Source organism: Pomacea canaliculata, linkage group LG5, assembly GCF_003073045.1.
Source record: "Pomacea canaliculata isolate SZHN2017 linkage group LG5, ASM307304v1, whole genome shotgun sequence".
Classification (NCBI taxonomy): Eukaryota; Metazoa; Mollusca; class Gastropoda; order Architaenioglossa; family Ampullariidae; genus Pomacea; species Pomacea canaliculata.
This window is the reverse complement of record NC_037594.1, coordinates 17,380,140-17,405,249: the sequence shown is the minus strand read 5'-3', so window position 1 is coordinate 17,405,249 and position 25,110 is coordinate 17,380,140. Positions and strand designations below refer to the sequence as shown.

General features: G+C 41.8%; 1 protein-coding gene and 1 non-coding gene across 4 annotated transcripts in view; one reads left to right on the top strand and one right to left on the bottom strand.

Moving 5' to 3' along the window:
- The window catches only part of LOC112564399 (cytosolic purine 5'-nucleotidase-like), a 52,519-nt gene extending 28,778 nt beyond the window's left edge, over positions 1–23,741 (bottom strand). Inside the window, exons 1-5 of one of the 3 annotated variants that reach the window (XM_025239178.1) lie at positions 23,613–23,741; positions 21,960–22,043; positions 20,508–20,581; positions 15,402–15,519; positions 13,407–13,502 (exon numbers count right to left, since the gene is read on the bottom strand). In XM_025239178.1, the coding sequence (XP_025094963.1) occupies positions 13,407–13,502; positions 15,402–15,519; positions 20,508–20,581; positions 21,960–22,003 (332 nt within the window). In that variant the 5' untranslated portion in view covers positions 22,004–22,043; positions 23,613–23,741. The other 2 variants (XM_025239179.1, XM_025239180.1) reach the window with 2 other exon arrangements.
- On the top strand, positions 8,948–9,030 carry Trnal-uaa. The gene has a single exon. It is a non-coding gene; the product is annotated as a tRNA-Leu (tRNA).
- Positions 23,742–25,110: the final 1,369 nt, after the last annotated feature.

Below are 25,110 nucleotides of genomic sequence, written 5' to 3'. Positions count from 1 at the left end.
AAAGGTGACCATACGCTTCAGAAACCTGAAGACATAACGACAACACAGAAGAGATCAGGAGTATATGATTCAGATTACGATGACTTCAAAGTGTGCATAACAATAGTTGACTCTACTTACACGATATGAAAACATTGTCCAAGGTGTAGAGCTAGTTGCTAGTTGCTTCGGAAACCGTCTACTAAAATGCTCACAAAAATACAGAAAATTTGGCTGACTACTAGCCTTAAAACTTAAAAGATCTGCTCATGGTGTAGGTGAATGAACACTATTTGCTGAATCAGAAAAAATAATAGTGCGAACACTCTCTTTGTCCCTTACTGAAACCGCATGTGAAAAAGCTGACCTCACAAAACTGCGTTTTCAAGTAAAAAGTACTGCCACGAAATACACATTGATGGGTAGGAACATGACGACACTCACAATCAACTGTCCTCTTCCATAGCATTTATTTACATGAGGCGAACGAGGCTCTATGTCTTCCTCAATCGTTCGGAAGCCATATGGTGAGGTCTTCCAGGTGCAGACGTCTCAAGATTAAAACAAATAAGTGGGGAAGGTGAGCAATAATAAAAAATATGAAAATGGTTTATGCATGTCTGACAAAGGGTCGAGAGCTCTGGACTTGCAAGTGAGAGCATCTTTCACTGTCTCCTGTCCGTGCACTGCTTCTCTCAATCGTGACAAGCAGGCAATATTGCAAAATGGTGTTTCGTGAACGTTTAATTTGCTAACCTATGTATGTAGAAGTCTCCTAGCATAATGAACAAAGTATCCTTAGCACCATGCACAAAGTATCCTAGCACCATCCACACAATGGAAAAAAAAACAAAACAAAAAAACAGAGTATAATGAACCTCGGGCTTCTGAAACTAATAACAGTACCTCAAATCTTTCCGAATCACGAAAGCTACATGACCAAAGTCTTGCTAAAGTCGTTGTCTCACAATTTGCTACCCCTCCATTCCCTCGCCACTCTTCTTCAGGTCTCTCTTTTATATCTAAATTTACTTAATTACTGTTTTATCTTTATTTAAAAAGTGGGCATAGCTCGCAGTAGTAAGACTACAGCGAAAGAGACCCAAAGAAAAGCCCTGGCTCAGCAAATATTAATTGGACTCCGGTACCTCCAAACACTGCAAGAAGTGGTTCCAAGCTCCCTTAGCTTGGGTCGTCAGTCTGGCTTCTGCTGCCACTTCAAAACTTCCAGACCATTCTGTCTCAAAGGATTTGCTACTTTGGCTCGAGTGCGCTGCCTCCTCCAAAAAGAGAACTTAATTTTCTACTCAGAAACAGCCACGAGAAATATCGCTTTGGCAATTCCCTCCAACCTTTTGTCGTGTCATATAAAGTTGACGAGGTTATTCTAGCATATGAGCGTGCTTATAAAGAAAAGTATACACAGTCGGCAGATGCAAGCGCAGGAATGCGAAAGTCTGGAGCTACGAGAAAAATTTAAGGAGTTAAAAAAGTGATGATGAGAACAAATAGCATATTTTGCATACAACTGAAAGTTCAACTCAGTTTTATATTTACCAGCTCCCTACATCGACATCCACTGTCCTTTGCCAGATAATTCACTACCAGCATCGCTTCAATTTTTCTAACATGATCAAACGAGTATAAAATTCCTTCTGTTTTGCCGACACAAAATTCATAATCAGTCTCATACAGTGGTATTACAAACTTGTCTTCAAGCTGACAAACTTTGACCCTTGATGCAGCCAATAAGATTGCTGCTGGATAGAGGTGAGCGTGTGAAACGCAGCCCATCAATCATAAGCGTCGAAACAAATTACTTCAAAACGAAGAAGTCTTGTTGTATAATGTAGCAGATGAAAACCTTCCAGGGAAAAAACCGCAGTACGACATGTTTCAGCCATTATGAGACTGTAATCACAGACTGGTAGATTCTAGGTTGTGGGACAAGCGCCGTCTACAGTCAAGGACTTCCACTTTTTCTGTTCTGCGTGTTTTGACAAAGGGTGGAGCTTAATACAGCATAATGACAGTTTCTTACATCAAACAGCTAAATATGGGTCGTCAAAAGCTTATTTCTTTGACCCAGAAAACGTATTTTATGCAAAGTCATGTTTTGTCTTTTGTTCCAAGAAGCTAGTTGAAAAGGTGTAACTGACAAAAATTTATTTTATTATAAATATAAATTACAACGCCTGCCTGGAAGAAAAAAATCGCCTACACTGGTAACCGTTTAAAAAGCGCAGATTTATCACACGCTAGGGAAAATGACATATTAAAAAACAACATTGTCTTAGGAGCTTTCAGCGCCTGTAAAGAGAGAGGAGGGTAGAGAAAAATACAGGGGGAGATATACAAAACAGCAAGCTTCACGTAACAGATTACATCTGACAGTTTATTTCCACACCATCTTTTCAACATCTGCTTGTCATGGGCTTGTCTTTCTTCTTCCATTCAAGCTCGCCCCCAAGACACGCCAAAACACCAACCCCACCTCCCTTCCGACCTTGCCGTGAAGGGATGGGGAGTAGGAGTGAAAAAGAGGAGTTCCTGTCACGTAACCGCTGTCAGCAGCTTCCACGTCTCTGCGTCGATGTCGTATGCAGTCCCCTGAACGGCGCTCACGCGAGAAAGGCATCACGTAGCAGCTCGTGGCTGGGGCTGGACGTGTACACCCGGTGACGGCACGTGAAACATGGTCGAGTGTAAGCTTCGCGTCTTTAGGCCCGACAGCTTTCATCCTACTTGTCTGGTGTCTGGTAGAAGCAGGCCGCCATTTATTTTCGCCTGCTTGTCGTGCTTTAAAACACATCCTCCCCTGCTCCCCACTTACTCCTCCACTTCATTCTCACCCTTCCCACCTAGCCATCCTCCCGCGCTTTAACACCCCCGTCCCTACTCAAAAAAAAAAAAAGGGCAACGGGCGCTTCAAAAACAGGAAACGCCAAAATCTTGGAAGGCTTCGTCGAGCAATTACAGTAACTGCAGTTGCCTCCCAGCAAAATCCCTCAGCAAAATGACTGCGGTTCACATCTGGCTTCCGACTCGGACAGTGTTAACAACAGAAGCCGCATATTCGCTCACACCTTTGTATTCATACGCCGATAACACACGCCACATTTCAGGAAGAAGGATGTCCCTACTAGGCTAATGCAACAGATAGGTCAGAATAGCCACGACATGCCTAATCAAGGTACCAACTCTCCCATTGGCTGAGGCCTTCACAACGTAAACATATCCAGGCATTATTATGACGTCAGTGTTGTTGACATCTTTCTACGCATGGTGATGTTTGTTTGTTCGTGTATATCTCCAGAACGGAAGGGGGAGGGGTATCTTGTACTGATCTAGTTATTAAAAAAAAAAAAAAACCCACCTCAATCAGTCTAAATTCTGAAAGAAACAAAAATTCCCAAATGACCTCTTACTAAGTCTGCTGACAAAAGCGGGTCACCAACTGTAATAATCAAAAGGAACAATCCTCAACATGTTATTACTTTAAGTCAACATTGCAATTAACTCATATTGAAAGCACATCCGAAAATAGTTTTGGGACTAGTGTGCTGGTTTTCAGGTCACACAAACAGCCTAATCAAAAATTTACCGGACTGCAACTTGCTAGAAAACTTTGTCTCATGAAAGTTTTTTTTTTTTTTTAGGTATCAAAATATATTGTTTCATACACTCACGATGGCTGCATGATTATTTGGGTGACTAGCCATACGGTTAGTTCCATAGTGATAATGTTATTTCATATTTGCTATGTAATCTCCTCCTTCCTTTAGCCATATTTATTAAAAACACATTCACTAGCTGACCGATGAACACAGCCGCTTGCTGAGGTCAAAGGTGAGGGTCCGAGTTCAAATCAAGGCCAGGTGCAGAAGATTTAATGCACAACAGGGGACTGACACAAAGTAGACTTCGCTCCTGTTTACAATTAAGAGGAAAGGCATTTTTGAAAGGGTGTTGGAAGGGGTGGCGGCGGTTGGAATGGGAGGGCAGGGATGAGAAAAGAAGCCAGATGTGTGAGTAAAGTAAATGAAGGAGGAGGTGGGCACTGATCTTTAACACGGGTTTGATTTTAACTGCCAGCTTGTGACACGATTCGTACACACAATCATCATCAGCACATGATGCGCTATACATGACTACCGGGCAAGATGGTGACGGCACTGTATCAATTCTTTGACATGTTACACAGTTTACTGCTCCATGACTGTGACAGTGAGACACTGGAGATGGAGGTAATGAAACATCCAAGCAGACGGCAGGAAGAGGAAGACCATTTTTAGCACCACGCAGCACCTGCTCAGGCAAGTCATCTGCACTGGCTGTAGCAAATAATCTAGTGCGGGGCTTGGATGGAATAGTCACCAACTGGCACGCTACAGCTCACCACCACCACTCTGATAAAACTGATAATTTTCTAAAGTTTTAAAATTTGTTTTTAATGTGTAAACCGCAGCTTCCTTCCTGAACAATAACATATAGGAATGAGGGGTAAATCTCGAATAGGCATCCACAAACTTTGTAATCGTGACGATCACCCGCATTGACAGTGACAGTTTGCGGTGTCTGCGTAGAGAGAGAGAGACGGAGGAGGCAAAAAAACACTGGTCGCCGAACTTATAAGCTTTTTCACCTGCTTCCCATACTCAGAGCTGGTTCTTCTGACAACAAGCAAAACCTCTGCGTTTACAGTGCCAGTCAACACTGCTTTTCCTCTCCCATCTTCTCGCCTAACTAACCAAAAACGACCTCCCATCCCGGCTCCTCATCCTTCATTCTGGCATGCCGTTTAATCGCCACATCTGGTTGCAGTCACGGTTCCCCCTTCCCTGTCTCGTGTCTGTAACCGACAAACTGTCTTCTGCAAATGGCCTACTGTCGTGGTGTACCACTTCTAAGCACACTGGTGAGAACAGAAAAACGAACTTAGAACCATTTCAGTTTTTTTTAAACTTTAACCACAAAATAGGTAAGGAAGTAATCTTTTTAACAGAGTGAAGACAGAAGGAAAATCAATTGTTATTTTCAAAGAATGTACGACGAAATGTGAGCATGTCATTGACGCATTTGTTTTCAGACATCAGCTGTTACTGTTTAAAATTTTGTCTCTATGTGTGTGTGTTCTTGTTCTTATCTAAGTTCCTACATCAATCATTTAGTCTTCTGCTCGTCTTTTGAAATGAAACCCACGCAATTAAGTCAACTGCTTGTACATGATTTCAAAATCTACTGACAATGTATAGCAAATGCATGGACCAAAGTTGTACCAAGCGTGTACATGCAGCTGCTAAGGGTTGTACAGTCTAGGCCAGAAAACTTCACCGAACCCTTGAAGCAGACTCGGCCTCCATACAAGGCTGCAGTTCGGTCCCTTTGAGCCTTCGTGTTGCTAAACCTGTCTCTATGGACGCTGGTGTAATTAAGGTGCAGGGCGATCAAATATCCTTCATCCGATTAGACTGGCAGCTCAAATGAAGCCGACAGCTTTCGAGGGGGAGAGAACAGCAGCAAAGGGGAGCAGAGGAATATGAGACAGCACTGTATTTCACCCCTACCCCACCCCACCTAACTGGCATTCTGCAATGTTCGGCCACTTTTACTCTGCCCACTGATTGATGGTGGAAAGCTGTACTCAAACTCTAGAAGCAGCGCTTGTTATTCTATACCAAGAACCTCTACAGTCTGACTTTCACTCCCGTAAAGTGTCAACAAACGGCAGCAACCGGCGAGAAACTGGCAACCAAAATGGAAGACCGGAGCTGTACAGTTCCGTGACGTTTACAGGCAGCCGCTCGCAAGTTTGCCGCGAGGTCCCACAGCCCTCCGCGTGCCAAAACTGAATGGCCACCATTCATTACGCCCATGTGCACAAATTCGTTAACAAGAAACAGCAGAAACGTATGTGCACATTCTTTGCATCACAGCCGGTCTTCCCTGAGAAGTTGACATTCAGTAGGAGGTAGCACCTGTGAAGCGGAGTAAACCGCATTTATTTTCAAACATTTTTCTTGAGTGGACACACTTGTCGAATATGGCTACGTTTGGTAAAATGATGTGAACGGCAGGAATCTGCATACAACAGACAAGTGTGCTTTGGGACAAGTGTGCTGGTTTTCATGTTACACGAACAGCCTAATCCTAATCAACGTCAGTGAGACTGTTTGTCCTCCTGTTTGCTGTCTGTTATACTTTGCCACTGCAGAGCCTCTGCCCACGTTGTCGTCGAATCCTAGAACTCCCTCGTGCAACAAACAAATGATTCATTTCCAGAATCCAACATTTTCTGATCAACCTTTTAAACTCCGTGGAAAAGCCACTCAGGTTATTGGTACAGAAGATCTTACCCATCAATACTAGAAGCCCGTTTGACGGGGAAATAATCCTGTCTATTCTCTATGTCCTCTTTCCAAGAAAATACTGAACTTCTCTAGTCTCTCGGCAAAAAAGGAGGGTAAAAAACATTCACACAAACGTCTTCACCGCTGACTTTTCCTTGTTTTTAAACATCGAAACTAGAATTTTTATAAAGGCATTCGGTAAATACTACAAAAGCTATACATTTTCGTAAGTACTTACACATTCCTATAACTGTCACTAGTGCAGACTACAAATTCAGAAAAAAACGTGGGAAGTGTTAATATGTGGGGGGAGCATTCGTATACATATACATTCTCTTCTTATTTTCAGTTAACAACAGTTAAGAGCACAGTTGTCTTCAAGAGATGAAGCTCAGTTTACAATAATATTGATGAAAGAACTGTAGTCACCACCCCTCATCTTTAAGACTTTGGTTTGGTGTGACCCTAATTATTTTTTGAAAATATTTTAGAGGCTTAATTTCTGTTGAATTATCATTTTTCTTACGTCCAATCTCTCATCCTTACTTTTCAAATGTGCACCTTACAGGTGTGTTTTTCCCTTCACTCAGCCAACGCACCTGTATTCTAAACAGCGTCGCTTCTCATAGCGTAGCTATGTGAATGAGCTTATGTCAACATACCTCGAGACGTCTGGAATAAGATTCTTTAGAACTACTCAAAGGGTGACTTAGTGAAATTAAATACAGTGTAATATCAAACAATTTGACAACATTCTGCAAAGCGCTATGTTTACAAAAAAGGGCCAGTGAATTTTTTTCTCCCCTGAATAGGGCCAATGGCAAGGAACAAATCGCGACCTTTTTTTCTGATGAAAGGACAGACCTGTAAGTTTGTGATAACAAACACTTTTGAAGTTTTTGGTTCCATGTTACAACGAGTTGTCTGTACGGTTAAACGTAAACCCTGAAAAGGAAACGGTTTGTGACGGCGGTATTATGCAAAATTTAACGCCCACAAATAGTGTTCGGAGCCCACCCTCCAACTCCCCGAATGACAGGTGCAGTTAAGTCGGAAAGGATTATGAGCCCCACAAGCATTTGGATCAGCCTGGTGACTTTTCCTACATAAGAGACGAGAAATGCATGCGTGATCCACTTATTAGAAGAAAAGACTCATCTTAATGCACGGAGACTGCAAGCACGGACAGTACAGCTTTCATGTGAATGCTTCCGTCCTTAACTGCTTTAAAGTCTCTTAACAGGCACATCAACATACTTTTCTCCTTCGACTCTGTGCAAGTCATACTCACAATTCGTCATCGATAACAGTAACAGCTAGCAGTAGTTATAGTAGCAGCGTGCCTGTTTTCCAAGCGATAAACCATATACATACGTTTGTCTTTAATCTTGATGTCGTAGGAACAAAAACTGCATTGTTAAGAAACACGTGGCACAAAAGACCTCAGCCAAAAATGATTCTGACAGTGACCAACAGAAATTTATGGAAACAATGTTCCACAAACTAAGTGAACTGTAAGCCGCACCATGCCCTCACTGTGGGGGCTTTTCGCGCTAAAATAAACGACCCTTACAGTTTGACTTTTGATAACAGGATTCATGAAACGCCCTGGGCAGGGGACTAGTCAGGCGCTGAGAAAAAGCTAACGCACTGGTAACGAAAATAAGCCCAGAATTCCTCAACAGTCAGAGACTATGTCAGCCATGTCCTCCACCAAGCGAACCCGACCTACAGGGGTCGCTAGAGACTGGCCGACATTATTCATTCACAACAGTTTGTTGTTTATCTGGTAAAGTTTGCACTCCGTGAATTGTTAAAAGAATTCTTCTCCACCCTCTCTTCCTTACTAAAATAATAGAATCATTACTTCTACTACCTCACTGCTCTACCACTGCTGTATGAATACTGTACACGCGCAAGCGTGTGCGTACGTGCATCACTGCATCCTATTATCTAAGTTATTATCTACAATATATTGTAATTTATGGGGGAAGCCTGGAATTCCTCTCTGAAACAAAAACCTCTCTTAGACAAAAGCCTCTCTGTATGCAGTCATACAGAAAAAACTCATGCTCGCTACCTTTGCAGCCAGTTGTGCACGGTCTGATAAGATTTTCCCAAATTACAAAAGTTTTTCGAATTCTAAACACACTTCCCATGCACTTGTTAATATGAAAGAAACGCCTGAAAGCAACTTGACTGTAAAAGGTCTTTTTTAAGAAGGCCCTCTCCGCACTTCTCGCCGAACTCCGTGTACTCATGCTTCAAATACCAAAATGATGATATACGCCGAAGAAAAGACTGCTCTGCGGAGAGAACCCGTTGCACACTGCTCCATGATTTTATGCCTGACTGTACGCACACACATTTCATTAGCAAAAGCAACATTGCACGCGGTTCCCCCTACAACGAAACATATTCCACGCTCGCTTTTATATCCATGTCAGCAATGAAACAAAGAGTGAACTGCTAGAGGCTTTAGGTCTCAGTTCTGCTTATACATTCTAGTTTGTTTGGGGTTTTTTGTTGTTGGTTTGTTTTCTTGTTTGTCTGTTTTTTTAAATCTTAAAAGTTGTGGGAAGGTTTAAAACAGAATTCTTCTGCCTTGACCTCCAACAAGTACGGTGGCCGAGTGGTTAAGGCGTTGGACTTAAGATCCAATGGATTTATATCCGCGTGGGTTCGAACCCCATCCGTACTAGAGTTTTTCTAGCAGTAAAATCTTAACCATATTTAGTTTACTTTTTTCCTCTCCCACTTGTCAGACGACTCGAACAAGAAACACTACGTGTGTCTGGTGAGGTGGTCATCATGTAGGTACGACGCTGTCCTGCGCAAGCGATCACTGCCCGACGGTTCACGGTGCCAGTTGCTAGCGGCATCCAAGGCCGCGATGGCACACAAGAAAACTTGCCTGCTATCCTGTTGTTTACAGAAGGAAAGACTCGGGACCCCAAGCTGCGATGGCAAGGGAAGTAACTCATGCAGGAAGTCATTATAAGGGTTGTTAATTCCACGGGATGGAACCTGCCCTTTCTGTGCTACCTCGGGTGCAAAGCGCAACGTGCCGAGGCCGGCGTGCTCAAAGTGAGCCATTACGCAGGCCCGTAGACGTGTCTCGTGTGGTGTACGGCCCCTGCAGCAGGGCGCACGACGCTCGGCCTCAATGTCACTGCGCTGCAGGGGAAGAAGACCCTCCCTCTCCTGCTTGCCACCGGAAGTCGCCTCCTGGAGAGGCAGCTTAAAACACACATCATATTTTGGCAGGATAGCCGTCAACCTCCCACCCCACACCTGCCTCTCACACCCACGGCTACGTCTTGTTTTGTTATTTCCTTCTTTTTTCCATCCCAATTTGCAATGCATTTGCAGATAAATGTACAAGTTCTTACAACTCGCACGTTGGTCGAAAGTCGACACAAACTGGTGCCAACAAGACATCTAGAAACTGACACTAGCTTATATAACAATTTTATGTCTTCTTCTTTTAGAAAAAAATCACAGTTCGTCAAGAGTACGAAAAAAGTTGAGCGTGCACTGTGTGTGAGTATATATATAAATCAATTTACGCAAGCATACATACGTAGCTGAGTGGGTGCAAGTGAAAGATAAAAGGGCATTGATAAATATCAAATACCCTCTGTACCAAGCGAATTATGTGCACAGCAATTAATTTTTGTCAAATAAGAAAGTACAGGACTACTTCCGATATAAAATACACACCACCTTAGATACAATGCACAGAGCTGAGTACGGAGGAGACATTACATTTAAGAAATAAAATATTCTTTTTGGGAATAGTCAACATGTAGATATTGCAATCAAAGACAAAGAGTTCACAAAACCATTCCACTTTTGCAAGCAATGGAGTGAGACTGAACTCTTTGAGGGCAGTAAAAATGTCAATATGATGATGAGCTGACAGGCCAATGGTCAAGACATCCGATCATAAAGTCACCAATTTTTTAAAATAAAAACTGCGTAAACTGTGTAGATTTTTTTTTTATTTCCTCTTTCATCCTTTCCGCATTGCTGATGCCTCTTACTACCAGTACCTGTGATCTGGAAACCACTTCTTCTTCCTGACTTCCTCTGCGAAAACATCATGTGCTTACGGCAAGATGGTTTTGACAGGAACCACATGTGCACAACTGCCTATGCAAATGGAACAGTCAGGTCTACCTTGAAGACAACAACGTATAACCGGTTTGAACGATTCTGTCCACATCGCGTGCTTGTGGCAATAACTGGCCAACATCATCTTGTCCAGGATGTGCGTTGGCCCGTAAACAAGCCAGTGTGTATGCCTTGGTGATTGCTTATGTGGGTGTGTGAGACAGACAGGAAGCATATACGGGAAGCATATCAAAATGCCAAGATACAGAGATGACAAAACATTACAAAGTCTTACATCAGACGTAAAACAAAGGTTCTGATCTTCCTCTAAGAAAATGCTTTTATTGTATTAATTTTTATGGAAAGCACCACAACATTTCGTTGCCAGCGATCAATTTCAAGAGAAAACTTGTACGGACCAGTCTTTTCCCTTCCGCGGTGACTATGTGCAACTCAACAGTACAGCAAAGAATCCTGGAATACGCTAATTAATTTGGAGGTTGCCTTACCTAAGCGGGCGTGTGGACCTTGAGCGGAAGAGAAAAGGAGTTAAAAGTGGAGACTGGGGGCTAATGCTAGTGGGTGGGTGGATGAAGAGGCAGACCTATCAGTGGTGGAAAATTCCGTTTCCCCCCTCTTGGAATCCAATTAGTCTGGTCAGTACTTCCCACGACATTAGATGGACGGCCGTACAGGGAGGATTAGAGCAGGCTGTGGGCAGCTGTAAAAACTAGTTGCCATGATGAGTTTTTGAAAACTAGAGCACGCGACGCCAAAAGTTTTGTGCCCCATTCGCACCTCTCTGCCGACCCCTTCCCCGTCCTCTTCTTCTCAGCCCAGTCAAGTAGTATTTGTGAAGTTGTGCGCGTGTGGTCTTATTCTCCTTATTCAGTTCATCCCCTCGTCATTCTACCTTGAAAACGATTAACTGTCACGTTGAGTTAAGATTCGGCGCTTGCACGATAAAAAGGACATATGCCATCGGATGCTGATGCCAGGAAGTGCAGTGTGTTGTGCTCAATTCAAATGTCCTATAACTTGCCCGATACCACGCCTGCTGACGTTATCTACATAGGTCGTAGCCATTGTCGTGATCATTGAATCCACTGTTTCAAGGTTTAACAAAGGATGAACAACAATCCATCCTGTAGAATGAAAATGATGGTCGTGGAATCTCCAAAACGACCTCCTCAAAAACAAAGCTGCTCTGCGAAAACAATTGTCAGACTTTTGCGGCCACCACAAAAACCTTGTGACCACATAAAACAGAGGCGAAAACAAACGTTTGAGATGACTTATAAATCCGAAACAAATGCAGAAGAGGAGAAGCAGCGGTTCGTCTACATGAATCAGACTCTCTTCTCACTCCATCCCTCCTTCCTTTGTGTGTGTGCGCGCGTGCTTGTGTGAGAGACCGAGAGAGAGAGAGGCCACAGTCGATGATACTATCGTGCACTCGCATGCCAGTCTGTGCTCGCTCTTCTTTACTTCAGCAAACGTGTTTACACATTGCTAAGCAATGCACATGTGAACACATGTCCATGAATGGGTCTGCAGCAGGAAGTGAACTACCTACAATCACAAGGAAATCCTGCTACAAGTGCACACACGTCACGCCAATTTCCAATTCCGCGCGCTATGCTTGAGAAAGCGCTGGACGTTCCTGACTACAGGTGATCCAGCAATTAGATGCCCAATTTCCCCTGCAGGCAAAATTAGAAATTATGGCTGTCTGGAATTGTTACGATAATGCAATGGATATCTCACGGAGCGCTCGTGCTTGGCTTCATGCACAAAAGTGAGGCCCGAAGCCGAGCGAACAGCTAGCAGATATTTATCATTGGTAGCCTGGTATCTCACGCTGATGAGTTCAAGCACACTCTGCCTTCCGCTGCAGTTAGACAAAGGGGAAGGCTCAGGCGCAAAGCCTCGCTTTCAAAAGGTACCGACAGTCACAACGGCAGTCACGTTTCCTGTCCGTTAATCTGAGCTTGAATTTTTTTCATAGATAATGCGTGTGTGGCAGAGGTGCAACAATGTTTTATTTACATTTTGTATTTGTGTAGAGTACTATCTAAATATAAGACTGTATTTAACTGTTTATTGTTCCCCACCAAAAAGTGTATTGTGTGGTTTTATTCTCACAAACGCAACGCTTGCGTTGCACTGAATATCTTCAGTACATTTTCGTTTGCGCTATACGATATCATCAACATCATCATTGTGTTTTTCTTTTTTAGTAAAGCTTTTGAGCCCGCCTATAGCTGTGGTGAAAAGCGCTATACAAATAAACATATTATTATACGATACAAAACAAGGGTTTCATTACAAAACAAGGGTGATTTTTGTTAGTGATATACGTTCAACACCTTGATCATAAGCCGCACCAGATGGACGCAGTCGATTCTCACAACCGACCTCTTTCGACCAAGAGCTACAAGTGTGGCTGGATTATAATGAAGCTTGCAAATTCAACAACACAATAATGTTGTGGACTGACGTGGGCGAGTCGGCTATCCGTGCACAGGCAGAACAGTAGACCTAGCCACATCCTCCGCCTGATCCTGCACTCGTCTTGGCGCACCTTGCATCCAGCATGCTCCAGTGTCTGCCAGTTGGCTCTCAGTTTAATGAGCTCGGTGATTGCTGCATCGTATGACGCAAATTTACCGTCGCTAGAGGACTACCCATGGTGAAAACTCTTTTCCTGCAGCTCACGTGCCCCAGAAGCGAACCCACAGTAAACCTATCAAACACCTGCATTCTTACAATGGCTTGAATGTTCGGACGTTTCTCACTTCACCCACTATGCTTACTCTCCAAGTTTTTCTTATAAATCCTGAGATCTCTCCCCCACCCACCTCCACCCCGCCGATTTCTCTTTTTCACTATCATTTCCTTTCCCCCTTCCAATATACACTCACAAACACACACACGTGCGCACGGTTTGTACCTACTTACTCTTTCTCAAACTGGAAGCCGTGAACACAGACCACGATGTTGCCAAAAGCATCCACCTTCAGCATGTTTCCATAGAGAGTGTCGAACCACAAGCCTCTGCAATCCCAAAATATTGGCAGTTAGTTCAAGTGTTAAACATTCCAAACTGTAAACAACAACAACGTGATACCCTCCACCTATACAATATTGCAACAAAAAGAGACGATACAACAAGCCAACGTATCAGAATGAAAGTCTTGCAGTTTACCTCCACGCCCATCAAATTTTTATTCAATATCGATTATAAACACAGCAAGTAGTAAATCAAACATACTAACGACTCAACGTTTCACACCTTTTGTGTTAAGGTTCCTCTTGAAGCTGCTTCTCTGTCACCCAACAGTCATCAATCCATCTTTTCAAGCTAAAGCTCAGAACATATCATTGCTATCCTCGCCAAGTCAATACTCATTTCTACGATTTCGCGCTTTAATTCAATAGATAACAGACTGAGGTCTAGTCTGAGGTCGAGAAACTGTTAGACACAGCAGCGTGTAATCTCAAAGCGAAGCAAAATATCGCTCGCTCGGCGGCTCGAACACTCGTATCAAATACGGTATATCACCCCAACGGTTAATAGCTGTCAAATGCACCGCGTGCTTCTTCAGTATTTCCAACCACCAGCCAGCCTCCATGTCCCACAACACAACAGCATTGGGGGAAGGGGGAGACTCCAGTGTGCGCTGTATGTTGCTTCCAGCCCACTTTGTAATTTTTGCCTATCAATTTGAAGATCAAGATAAATGGACTTCGCAAGCAATTCCTCGCTATAACTTAATAACACAAGTTAGTTTTCGTTTATCCTATTTTACTAACTGTCTAGAGGTGTACATATCCATAATACACCTTAAGGTAAGTGGCAAAAAAAAGAAAAAAAAAAAGAAAAAAAGAAAAAAGAAAAAAGAGGAAAAAAAAAAAAAAGAAAAAGAGAGAAAAAAAAAGATAAAGCAGCCTGAGCTTTTAAAAATTCTCATTCTCAAAATTTCTGGTAAACACTGTCATTAAAAGCCTTCTCAGCATCTCGGTTGCCAACAACCCAGATGAAAGCATGTAAAACCAGAAGGAAGTGACAAGACAGAAGCTGTTTTCTAACTTTGCTCGACTTGGGTGTTCACGGTCTGACGTCATCAGCAGACTTACAGAGTGTAAACACTGGTGCAGATGTGAAGGGACATTATGCTAGCCTGCTAACAACCCACGGACTGGCGACAGCTGGACTTGTGAGACGCTGCGTGGACAGGCTACGTGAATGCGGAACAAAGGGAATGACGCACATCGCATAGCGGAGAGATAAAGAATGTGAGCACTTAACAAAACACCGTAGTCTAAATCTCATATCTCGCTTAGCTATGTCTGCTTCACAGAGCCTATCCTGTATTATTCCTCTGCAGTATCGTGGTCTGTGCGTTCTGGAAAGCCGGAAGGCTTGCCAAAAGGCTGTCAGCTCAGAACCGCTCCGCCACTTGTGATCTAAAGACTTTATAAACTCACAGCCCATTACTGACGTTTACACAGCGTCTTGGATTAGGCGCTCAGGGATGGGCCAGTCTCTTTCTTCCAGCCCTCCAGAAACCTAGGAAATCTATACACAGATGCCCAGCCATCGGGTGAGCCCAAGCTCACTAAATGGAACGAAAATAGGCTCGCTCCTTGGCAACAAGACTTAACTGCGGCTTACAACAAAGGATGATTAGCCTTTCCTGAACGTACAAATGCAGGGTATCGAGGTACGTAGCTGACATCATTAAGATCGGTATCTATTCCCAAGATGAAACTCAAAATGGCAAACATGGATGACAGCAGTAACACAAACACTGAAGCAGATGAGTTTAAGACTGTAAGCTAGTGTATATTGATGTCGCATAAGTTGTTTAGACTTTAGGTTATGTAATTTTAGCGAACACATCCCACGTTGGCGTTGCGCGTTTTAGTATACACTGAAATCTGACTGCTCACCTGACAGGAAAAGTTGGGTCATATTCAAACGCTTTAATGTCCTCTGGGTAACCCATATGTACCAGACGATCCCTGATGAGTTCGAAACCAAGGCATTCGTATTCTGGCGATTTGTACACTGAAAATAATGTAAACATAAAAAGTTATCCAAGATAGGCGTGTCTTCCATTCATACATCTATTGTATAGCTAGCAACATTTGCAACTACATATTTACAGAGGGACTTCAAAATCATAATACTGCATTGGCAAAAAAATAAATGACAATAACGACTTTCAGATCACATCTTCGAAAGCTACAAAGAAACCATGACGGGACCATTTCAGATGGGTCACGTGAAACTAAAATCTTGACATAAATTCACTGAAAATATTATTAGCAAATGAAAACCTGTAAACGAAATATAAATTACGATAAACGACTCTAACTTTTAAGCAAAGTAATCAAGAATCTACGTCTTACTATTGCCATCGAAATATGTAAATGTACCTTACTACTAGTAAAAAAGAGAAGGGGAAAAGAATGAGACTTCTAATAATTTCACTGCTTGAGATATCACAGTGCTGAACCACGCCCACGCACACACACACTGCATATGAATGTCCATGCCTTTGCACCACTCTCCCATAGACATGTGCGCCCCCGTGTATACATGCGCGTGCAGGCACCTGCGCTTCACAGTTTGTCTTCGCGACTATGTGTTTCAAAAGCAAAGATCTTCAGGTAAACACTTGTACGCTAGCTGCTCCTTTTTTTTTCAAAAAGCCACAAAAGATTTCAAAGGCCTGTACCATGAGAGTATCGTCGAAGAGAGTGAATCATTCCATAAAAGAAACAAAACAAGGCAGGGCAACTGTACTCTTTAGGCGCATGTATTTGGGACCCTAATGGAAAACTGTTCTCCACTGTTCACACCCACACATTTAACAGCTGCATTGCTCTTACTGCAGCCCACGGAGCAGTGCAGATGTGATCGAGCTTTACAACAAAATTACTTCTGAAACGAAAATAAAAACGCTGTTATCTCCGTGCCTTCTCCAATGACCAGGCAAGTCAATGAAACCAGTAATCTACAGCAGCCTCGGCAATAACCATAAGACTCCGTATTCAAAGTCCGTTAATTATGCCGTGAAACGGTTTGGATTTTTCTTCTTAATTTACGTTTGTATCGAAAAACACGACAGCTGTGCCCAAAGAGCCCTGAGGTGTAAACAGTAGTTACACTAAAAACTCACACTTCAAAGAGAGAGTGATATATGGTAATTAGGACTGACACCAGCTAAATAATTCAGTGTCCAAACAACTATTAAAACGTGCGAGTGCGTGTGTGTGCGCGCGCGAGCGCAAGTGCGTAAATATCAGAATTATATTTTAACAACAACATTAATTTAAAGATATCCCATGAACATTTACTGACGACCGTTGCACACCTTTACAACGTTTATGTCTGATGGTCTCCACACAAAAAAAAAGAAAGTGACAATATCAGGAGCTAGTAGCTGATAGCTGTATGTCAAAAAGGACTCAAGTGTAATGCACCGAAGAGCACGTTTTCCGTTTATCTTGCTGCAGCGTAAAGCGCTAAGCTCGCGTACTAGAAAACAGGAAATACTTGATGGCCTTTGATGCTCTTCGATACTTCCTAGGTTACTCTTGCCAAGATTATAAGTACATTCTTCCGCTGCAACGCTACTGGTTTCACCACATCCCTCAACTACCACACACATCCCCTTGTCTTTCAAAGTCCCCGAGGATTTAACTCGCCCTGCGCGTGCTATCGGCAATATCCTTCACGCGTTTTCATACTGTATGGTCAGACTGAGCAAAGTGTCGCCATAAAAGTAATCTGAAAACTAGATTTTTCCCCTTATCAAACCAAGACACATTCTTAACTCGATACTGACAGATGGTGAAAGAAGTAACAAGTCTAAAATAGGTAAGTGTCGTTTGCTAAGAATGCATACAATCCACACCTTTACTACCACAATACAACTATAGATGTGGAGGTCACAGTTCTGTGAAAACTGTACCACTCGAGTTGTAGTGACTTCAAGATGCTTGTAATCAATGGACTAGGGTAATCTTTAATGCGGGTGTCTAAAATTATCGCGCCGCCCGCTATCAGCAGGTGGAGGCGAGCAGTTTTTGTCAACTAGAGGAGATAAAATTGAGCCAGGGAAGGTTTTCTTTTATCTCGAGAACCAAGATGGACGAGAGGAGCGATGAGATGGCTAGTGAAGAAAGTGCAGTTATCTCTGGCTGTTACTCTTTGTGTTCGTCCAGGATCTCGATCACTAAAAAAGAGCGAGACCAGAGCAGTATGGTGCAAGCATGACTAATTGTACTAGCAGCAGACCAGGTCTGAGCCACATAGCTGGTGCTAAAATTCAAAGTTTTGCTGTCTCCAAGTGCAAGTTTTATAAACGAACTGAGGCAGCAATCAGGGCGACAAGACATGATTCCACGCTGTATCCAAAGCCTGACTGTGCATTAGACGACCCCGCCTAGGTAGTAACCCTTTGCCCGACCTAATAATAGGTTTTGCCGTTTTGCGGGTCACAAGAAGTTTTACAAGTTTTGTGACATTCACACAAGTTTTCAACGTCATAACCTTGCAAATGTCTTCCCTCAAAAAAAAAAAAAAAAACACAAATTAAAAGTCGTACGGTTGCTTTTAGGTAAGATTTTAAACTCGTAATTAAAACAACAGTTTGTGTAAATATATGGTTGTATATCCTTGTTAAAGGTAGGCTCACATTTGATTATTTGAACCCGGTTCATTTAAATGAAGATGTTGGCTGCAGGTGCATGAAACGTACAATAGGCACATAATGTTGACACAGCATTTACACAAACAGGTTTAAAAAAAAAAAAAGGTGGGGGGGTTTATGCAGGATTATGTGTACCCTTCACCGTGAGCACACAGGTGCCGGCTTGCCTTAGCGTCGACAGTCAACAACCATCCGAGCCTTCAGCTGACCTGTGCTTTTCATTTCAGATAATGCGGATGACTAAAACCATGCTCCCAAAAGCTTCAAGTCCTCAACCAACCCGCTTTATATTCAGGTAATTTATTCATAGTGAACTGTAGGTCCCAAAACGTGCTGCTCTTGCATAAGAGCAATTACTGCTGCTTGGTTGGTTTGGCAAGAAAGCGATTCATCAAGAGGTGACTTCGCACTATGAGAAGAGGGGAAACCAGTGCCCAGAGAAAACTTCTGCGAACAGGTGTCACATACAGAGAGTGTCCCAAGAAGAGATCCGAACCTAAGCCTCTCATTGCAGCGGTGACAAGCGAGTGTTTTAACCCTTATATTGTCAGGCGCCGCCTCAAAAACCACAAGTTGCTTATTGCACTATGTGGAGTATGGAAAGTTCTGTTTCAGACTTGCAAAGCATTATGCTGTATTTTGAAGACGTTCAACAAAGACGCGTTACAGGACATGAGCATAGATCACACAAAGGTCAATCATTCGATCAGTTGCTATAGCAAGAGAACACAAACTTTTCTATCAGTACGATCACACACTTATTCCCGTAAAGCTGAACTCCAAAACTCAAGTCTTGATCCCAGTTTCCCCTTCAATGGAAAGGCACTTGACGTTTCGCGTTTCGCGTTTCGCTTCCGGTGTTTTCAACATGAAGTGAAAGCGCATGGCCTGACTTTGAAATTCCTAACGTCGAGAACAGGATTTGCTAATACGACAGCCCTCAGGGAATCCCACACCCTATCACCAAGCGCAATGCCCGACATAAAGATAAGATAAAAGCCAGTTACATGATCAGTTCCCCCTGTCGGTAACGCCCATATTTGTCAAGAGAAAGGAAACAATGACGATTAATCACAGCATTCTTGTGCTGCTGATCCTTCACCTGCCTGACACTTCGTTCACGTCTCTACCTGGTCATAATATCACTTCAGCAAATGTTATACACGTACTACCAAATGTTCAAATCCAATTTCGGACATTTAAAGTTTGCATCAAAGCAAATACATTCTTAAAAGTTGAATATTATTCTTGAAAACCCTATCGAAGAAAGTTTGATTTCCAGATGTTTGTTACAGAAAGCAGTTTCAACAACAGACTGAAATCAGGCGGATGTCAACCTGACTACCTGACACTACCTCTTAAACTGAGACTGGCTGTCACTCACTGCTAGGAAGCACACAAGTGGGCCAAACTGTGAGGTATCCAGGATGTCAGTACTCAATGGACGTCAACGTTGTGCAAATCGCTTTCAACTTGTTTTGTCAATGACTTCAGGGGGAACAAGGTCTTTGTTCCTTATCAATGCCTAGCGCTTTATCCGACTTCATTCTTGCCGATGAACTTTGGCGCTTGCCTATCCCTATATGGCATGCTTAATTTTGTCTTAAAACCAAATGCGCCAAGCCGCGGAAACAATAAGAATCTGCTGTCTGGTGCCAATTAAGCAATCACAGCTAAACACAGTTTCCAAAAGCATTTGTGACACCAAACCATATTAAGACACCTTAATAATTCTTTGTAATGCCAACAAAAAAATGCTACTTTTTTTTTAAAAATGAAGTTCAACACCTTGCATTCTTCAAATGAACAATAACCCCTACAAAACACCAGTTGACCATAATCAAAAGAATAAACAGTTTAGTCCTAAAGTGATGATGTTGTCTTACATCTCTTGTCCTCACAAAGAAAAAGCATTTTACTAGTAAACTCACCACAGTTCACCCTCCCAAAACAAGCAGCATGGTAAGTAAATGGTAGCTCCATGCACTCAAGCTATACACAAAGTATTTCACTCCACTGATGAAGCTAACTTTCAAGTCAAAAGTCTATTTAAATGGGGAAAAGACATTGCCAAATCTATGTTTTTTATGCAAAACAAGCTGAATTACATGGTCAGCGATCAGGTCAATGTCGTGAGCTTCAAAATAAAATCGGAAGATCAAGCTCAAACTGCCTAATTATGGAAGTCTTCCTATATACAACGGCAAAAGCAAAAAAGTGTAAACTAAAAAACCAAAATCCTCATCCCCTAAAGAAAAACTATTACAAAATATTAAAATAATGTTTGATGGCAAAATATACAGGTCTTCAAACAGAGTATGAAAAAGATCAGTACCTGCTAATGTGTAATCCATATCAAAGCCATAGAACCCAACTTTTTCAAGCATCAGGTTTCTGTTCACAAACACCCTGCAAATAAATGGATTATAAATTGGAATTTTTCATATTGTTCCATGAGTTTGACATGATGAAAGCTTACAAATAGGCTCTGTGAAGCTAATAAAAATCATTAAGAAAAATATCACTAAGTCCATGTAAGTTAGTAAAAATTTGTAAAAGGTGTCATGCTTGTAAAAAAAACCAAAAAACAAGAAACAAAGAACAAAAAAAAAACAACAGCTGGCCATATGACACAACACTACCAAGAAAATTCTATGGATGTTGTCACTATCAGACTTAAGTCCTTTATTATGTTTTTATGCTCTTATTAATATGTATGCACATCTATGAATTTAAAGACAAACTGCATGGGTAACTTCATATGACAACTAAGACGAGCTCCCCAGTTTACTCGGGATCCTTGGTTCCGAACTGAAATTTTCATTAACATGTAAAGTTCCCAGGTCCCCAACAAAATCCTAGCCTAAAGATCTTTATCTCACCAGAGTATGGTAGAAATATCTCCCCTTGTAACCCCTAACTCAACTTTAACACTGTATTACCCTAACACTAAAGCATAGCTTCATCTTCCCCTGCACATTGACTTGCTAGGTTCAATGTAAATATGTGCACATGCACACACATCAACAATTTTGAAGATCCTCAATGGTTATCAGGGTTATTTAAATCTCACTCTGTACAAAGATCTCAACTGATCCTCTTTGGAACAAATACTCAGTCTACTTGTACCTATATTTTCATAATAAACAAACTATCCACAGCTATCCTTAATGTGCTTTTTCTTCTCTCATTTTCTTCCCACACGTGTCTATTATTTTGTGACAGGCGTCATATTTTCATGAACATTTTAAAAATAATGTTGGTACTATTCAGATTTACCAAATTTCTCACAGCAAACAACAGGAATACAGCACGACATAAATGTGCAAGTTTCATAGTATTTTTTTTTTTACTGGCTCATCAAATGGTGAAAAGTGTAATGATAAAAAAAAGAAACATAAAAATGGATTCGAAAGAAAGCTTAACTTTCAGAAGAATCCTTTAAACAATTAAATGCCTTTTTAGAGAAAATGATGCATCACATGCTGTACAACCAGTGCATATGAAACTTCAACTTTTCATCTGATCAAAAAATAGTGCAAATCACAGCGACTGGCCAAGTAAAAGGAATTTTTTTTTAATGCAGACACATTTTGAAAAAAATTAAAGAGCTTAAACAACTAGTATTGACACTGCATGCTACCTACCTGCTCGATTGTTAAATGCCAATGAATTCGTTCCAATCAGTAAAATTATCTATGATAAAAGACCAGTAAAAGGAAAGAAAAAAATATGTGAATTGAATACAGAGGTAGTTATCAAACAGCACAAAGAAATCTCACTTTACCTTTTACCAGGCTCACGCCTATATGTTATCTGGGTGTTGTCCATTTTTTCTAACGCAGAAAGCTGGCAGTATACTTAAAAGATGCTGCAAAAAAAAATTACAACAGCAAAATCATTACCATGCTGTAACTCAAAAATAAACACAGAAAACAGCATTTAAAACATCAAGCACTAAATTAGGTAGCCAAATTCCCATTTTACTTTTTCGCTTTTATCATGAAGCATCTAAACTGATACTTTTCCACTACTACTTCAAAAGAAAAAAAGAACTAACTTAATGATTGAAAGCAGTTATTCATTTGATTTTATTCATTGCACAATGCAATATATATACACTAACATAATTCATGTCATGTGGAACTGTAATGAATGGAATAGAATGTAAACATCAAACTAATGTTTGTATCATTTCTATAATGGGGGCTAGTCATTTTGCCCCAAGACCATACAAGCCAGGCTTAAATTGTCCTAGATATGTCTATATGACCTTAAGTAAGACCACATCATCTAAATACCTAAAGCTGAATCGTCCCAGGCCCAAAAGACAAATTACAAAAGACAGATCACTGATGACATCAGTTTTTAATGCCTCAAGACAGAGAAAAAGATCTTGGTCTTTCAGATGAAGACGCCTGAGACAGTCATAAATACTGTCCATGATGATGCCATCAAGATACTAGACTCGCAAATATTTATGAATATAGTATCTTCGAAAACCAGCTTAAATGAGATGTCAGCACTGACATGATTCTCCATAAGAGCCTCCTATGGAAACTCATGTCTTTCTCTGTCAGCTCTGTTGTTCTCATTTGGTTTATGAGTCCTTCATTAAAAAGCCTCATCACTTTTCTTTCATCTTTTGGTTCCACAACCTCTCCCTATGGAACAGGGACAATCTCCCTTGTTAATATGTTCCAAAATCACCAGAATAGGCAGAGGGACTTGGCAGTCCTCAGTAATCAGCAAATCCTGACATATATATATGTGTGTGTGTGCGCGTGTTTCGTGTTGGGATAATGTGGTCTTACTTGGGACGATATGGACATCACTGAAACTATTTGACTCAAGTTGTGGAGCAAAATGACTGGTGACCACCTTAATTGCTCATAGAATAAATTTAGTTTTTACTTGAAAATACAAGTCTGTTGGTGTAGCAAGACGAGGAAATTCAAAAATGGCATTCTGCTGCTAGACATATACTAATATACCAAATTTCACTAAACATACAAGCAGCTGATAGTTATATATAATTTATCATCAAACTACCACTGATGTTTATCATGCACAGGTCATTGCTCCTATTGCAGCTTTAAGAATGGTAAAGCAGTTGCTAAATAAATCATGAAACACAACAAACTCAAAGCAATAAGAGTCTAATAACATTAACATGCATGTCATATCAAATCACGGAGTTAAGGATTTTTTCCCCCCGATAGCGAGATGCATAAACATTATAATTTTAACCTTTAGTTGGCCTTCGCTGTTGTTTACACACCGAGCTGTACAAACGAACTTTCCGCGATAAATTAACGTAACTCAGTTCCCTTTAAAACAAACCAGCATCTGTTTTAGGAGTTAACTATCATTGTTTTAAAGTGCTAAACCTCAGGTGGCATATGCCTTTGAATATAAACAAATATAAAATTGTTCTGACGTGCTTTGTTGGCAGACGATACAGTAGCCTCGCTTCCGCTCAGGTCGCTTCCGGGTTCTGCTCAAGGGAAATAACCTCGTTCTTCTCACGACTGGTGCGAGTAGCCCACGAACCTCTTATACACGTGCGTGGTATGTATTACCTGTACATACACAGCCGTCAGTAGATCACGAACTTCTTATACACGTGCGTGGTATTACCTGTACATACACAGATGTCAGTAGACCACGAACTTCTTATACACGTCCGTGGTATGTTTACTTATACATATATACACAGCCGTCAGTAGACTACGCAGTTGTACCACAGATTTCGTTTGCAGAAGATCGGTTTCACCTGTTGTGGATTCTCATGCTATGTAACAAGCATGAAAGTAAAATTTAGAGTTCCCTCTTTAGTCTAAGAGAATGTATGCAGTTTGGCTTCCAAAAATACACAGGCTGAAAAATGCAGTAGAACTTGTTTACCTTTACGGAACAAGGCGAAGACAGGCAGCGGGGAAATCCCAATCCTCTGAAGTAATAAAAATAAACAAAAACTTGATTCAAAATATGCAAAACAGCAGGGGCGCCCGGTAGTGTGAGTTAAAACACTCGCTTGTCACCACTTCAGTGATGCCCGAAACCCGTTCGATCGTCCAAACCACTTGCTGGACGGAATGCTGTGAAGGGATCCAGACTTTCGTCAGTGGATTTTCTCCTTTTTCTTTGCCTTATCTTTTCTTTTAAAGAAAGGTTTGAGGAAAGAATACCCAAGCGCAGGCCTTCAATCTTACCCAGGCCTGACGAGAGGGGGAGACATGGGGTTCTGGTGTACCCGGGCCCGCGGCTGTCAAGGGGGCCCGGCCTTGGTCAGTGGATTTTTTTCCTTCTCCTTTTCTTTTTCTTTTAAAGAAAGGTCTAAGGACAGAACACCCAAGCATTACACATGCAGAAGTTGAGTTTGAGTGTAGATATTGAGATTCGAATTGTAAACATACATTATATACTGGGAAAATAATTTACGATTACAAGTACAAGGGCCCGGAGAGGTCGTCTGTCCCGGGGCCCGGCTGGCTCTCGGCGGCCCCGATCTTACCCTGGGGATTTTTTCTATGGAGAGGGGTACTACCTGTCGTTTGACGTCATTTTTCTCATTTACTAACCACTCAGGTGTAAACAACTGTATGTTCAAGTAGTGATGTAGATCTTAGTGCATTTGTCCCTAATGTTTGCAATCTATACTACGTTACTGAATGAAATGGAGTTATTGAAAACTGAATTGTGCGTATTTTATATATATATTGGGGAAATAATTTACGATAACAATTACAAGGTGCCTGGAGAGGTCGTTTGCCCGTGAGGCCCGTGCTGGCTCTCGGTGGTCCTGCTCGGAACACTGTATGTGACACCTGTCCGCAGGGCTGGGCGTCGGGGTTTTTATCCAGGCACTCGGTTTCCTCCGCCTCCCCCTCATAGTGCGAAATCACCTCAAGGGGATTCCTACTAAATAAACCAAG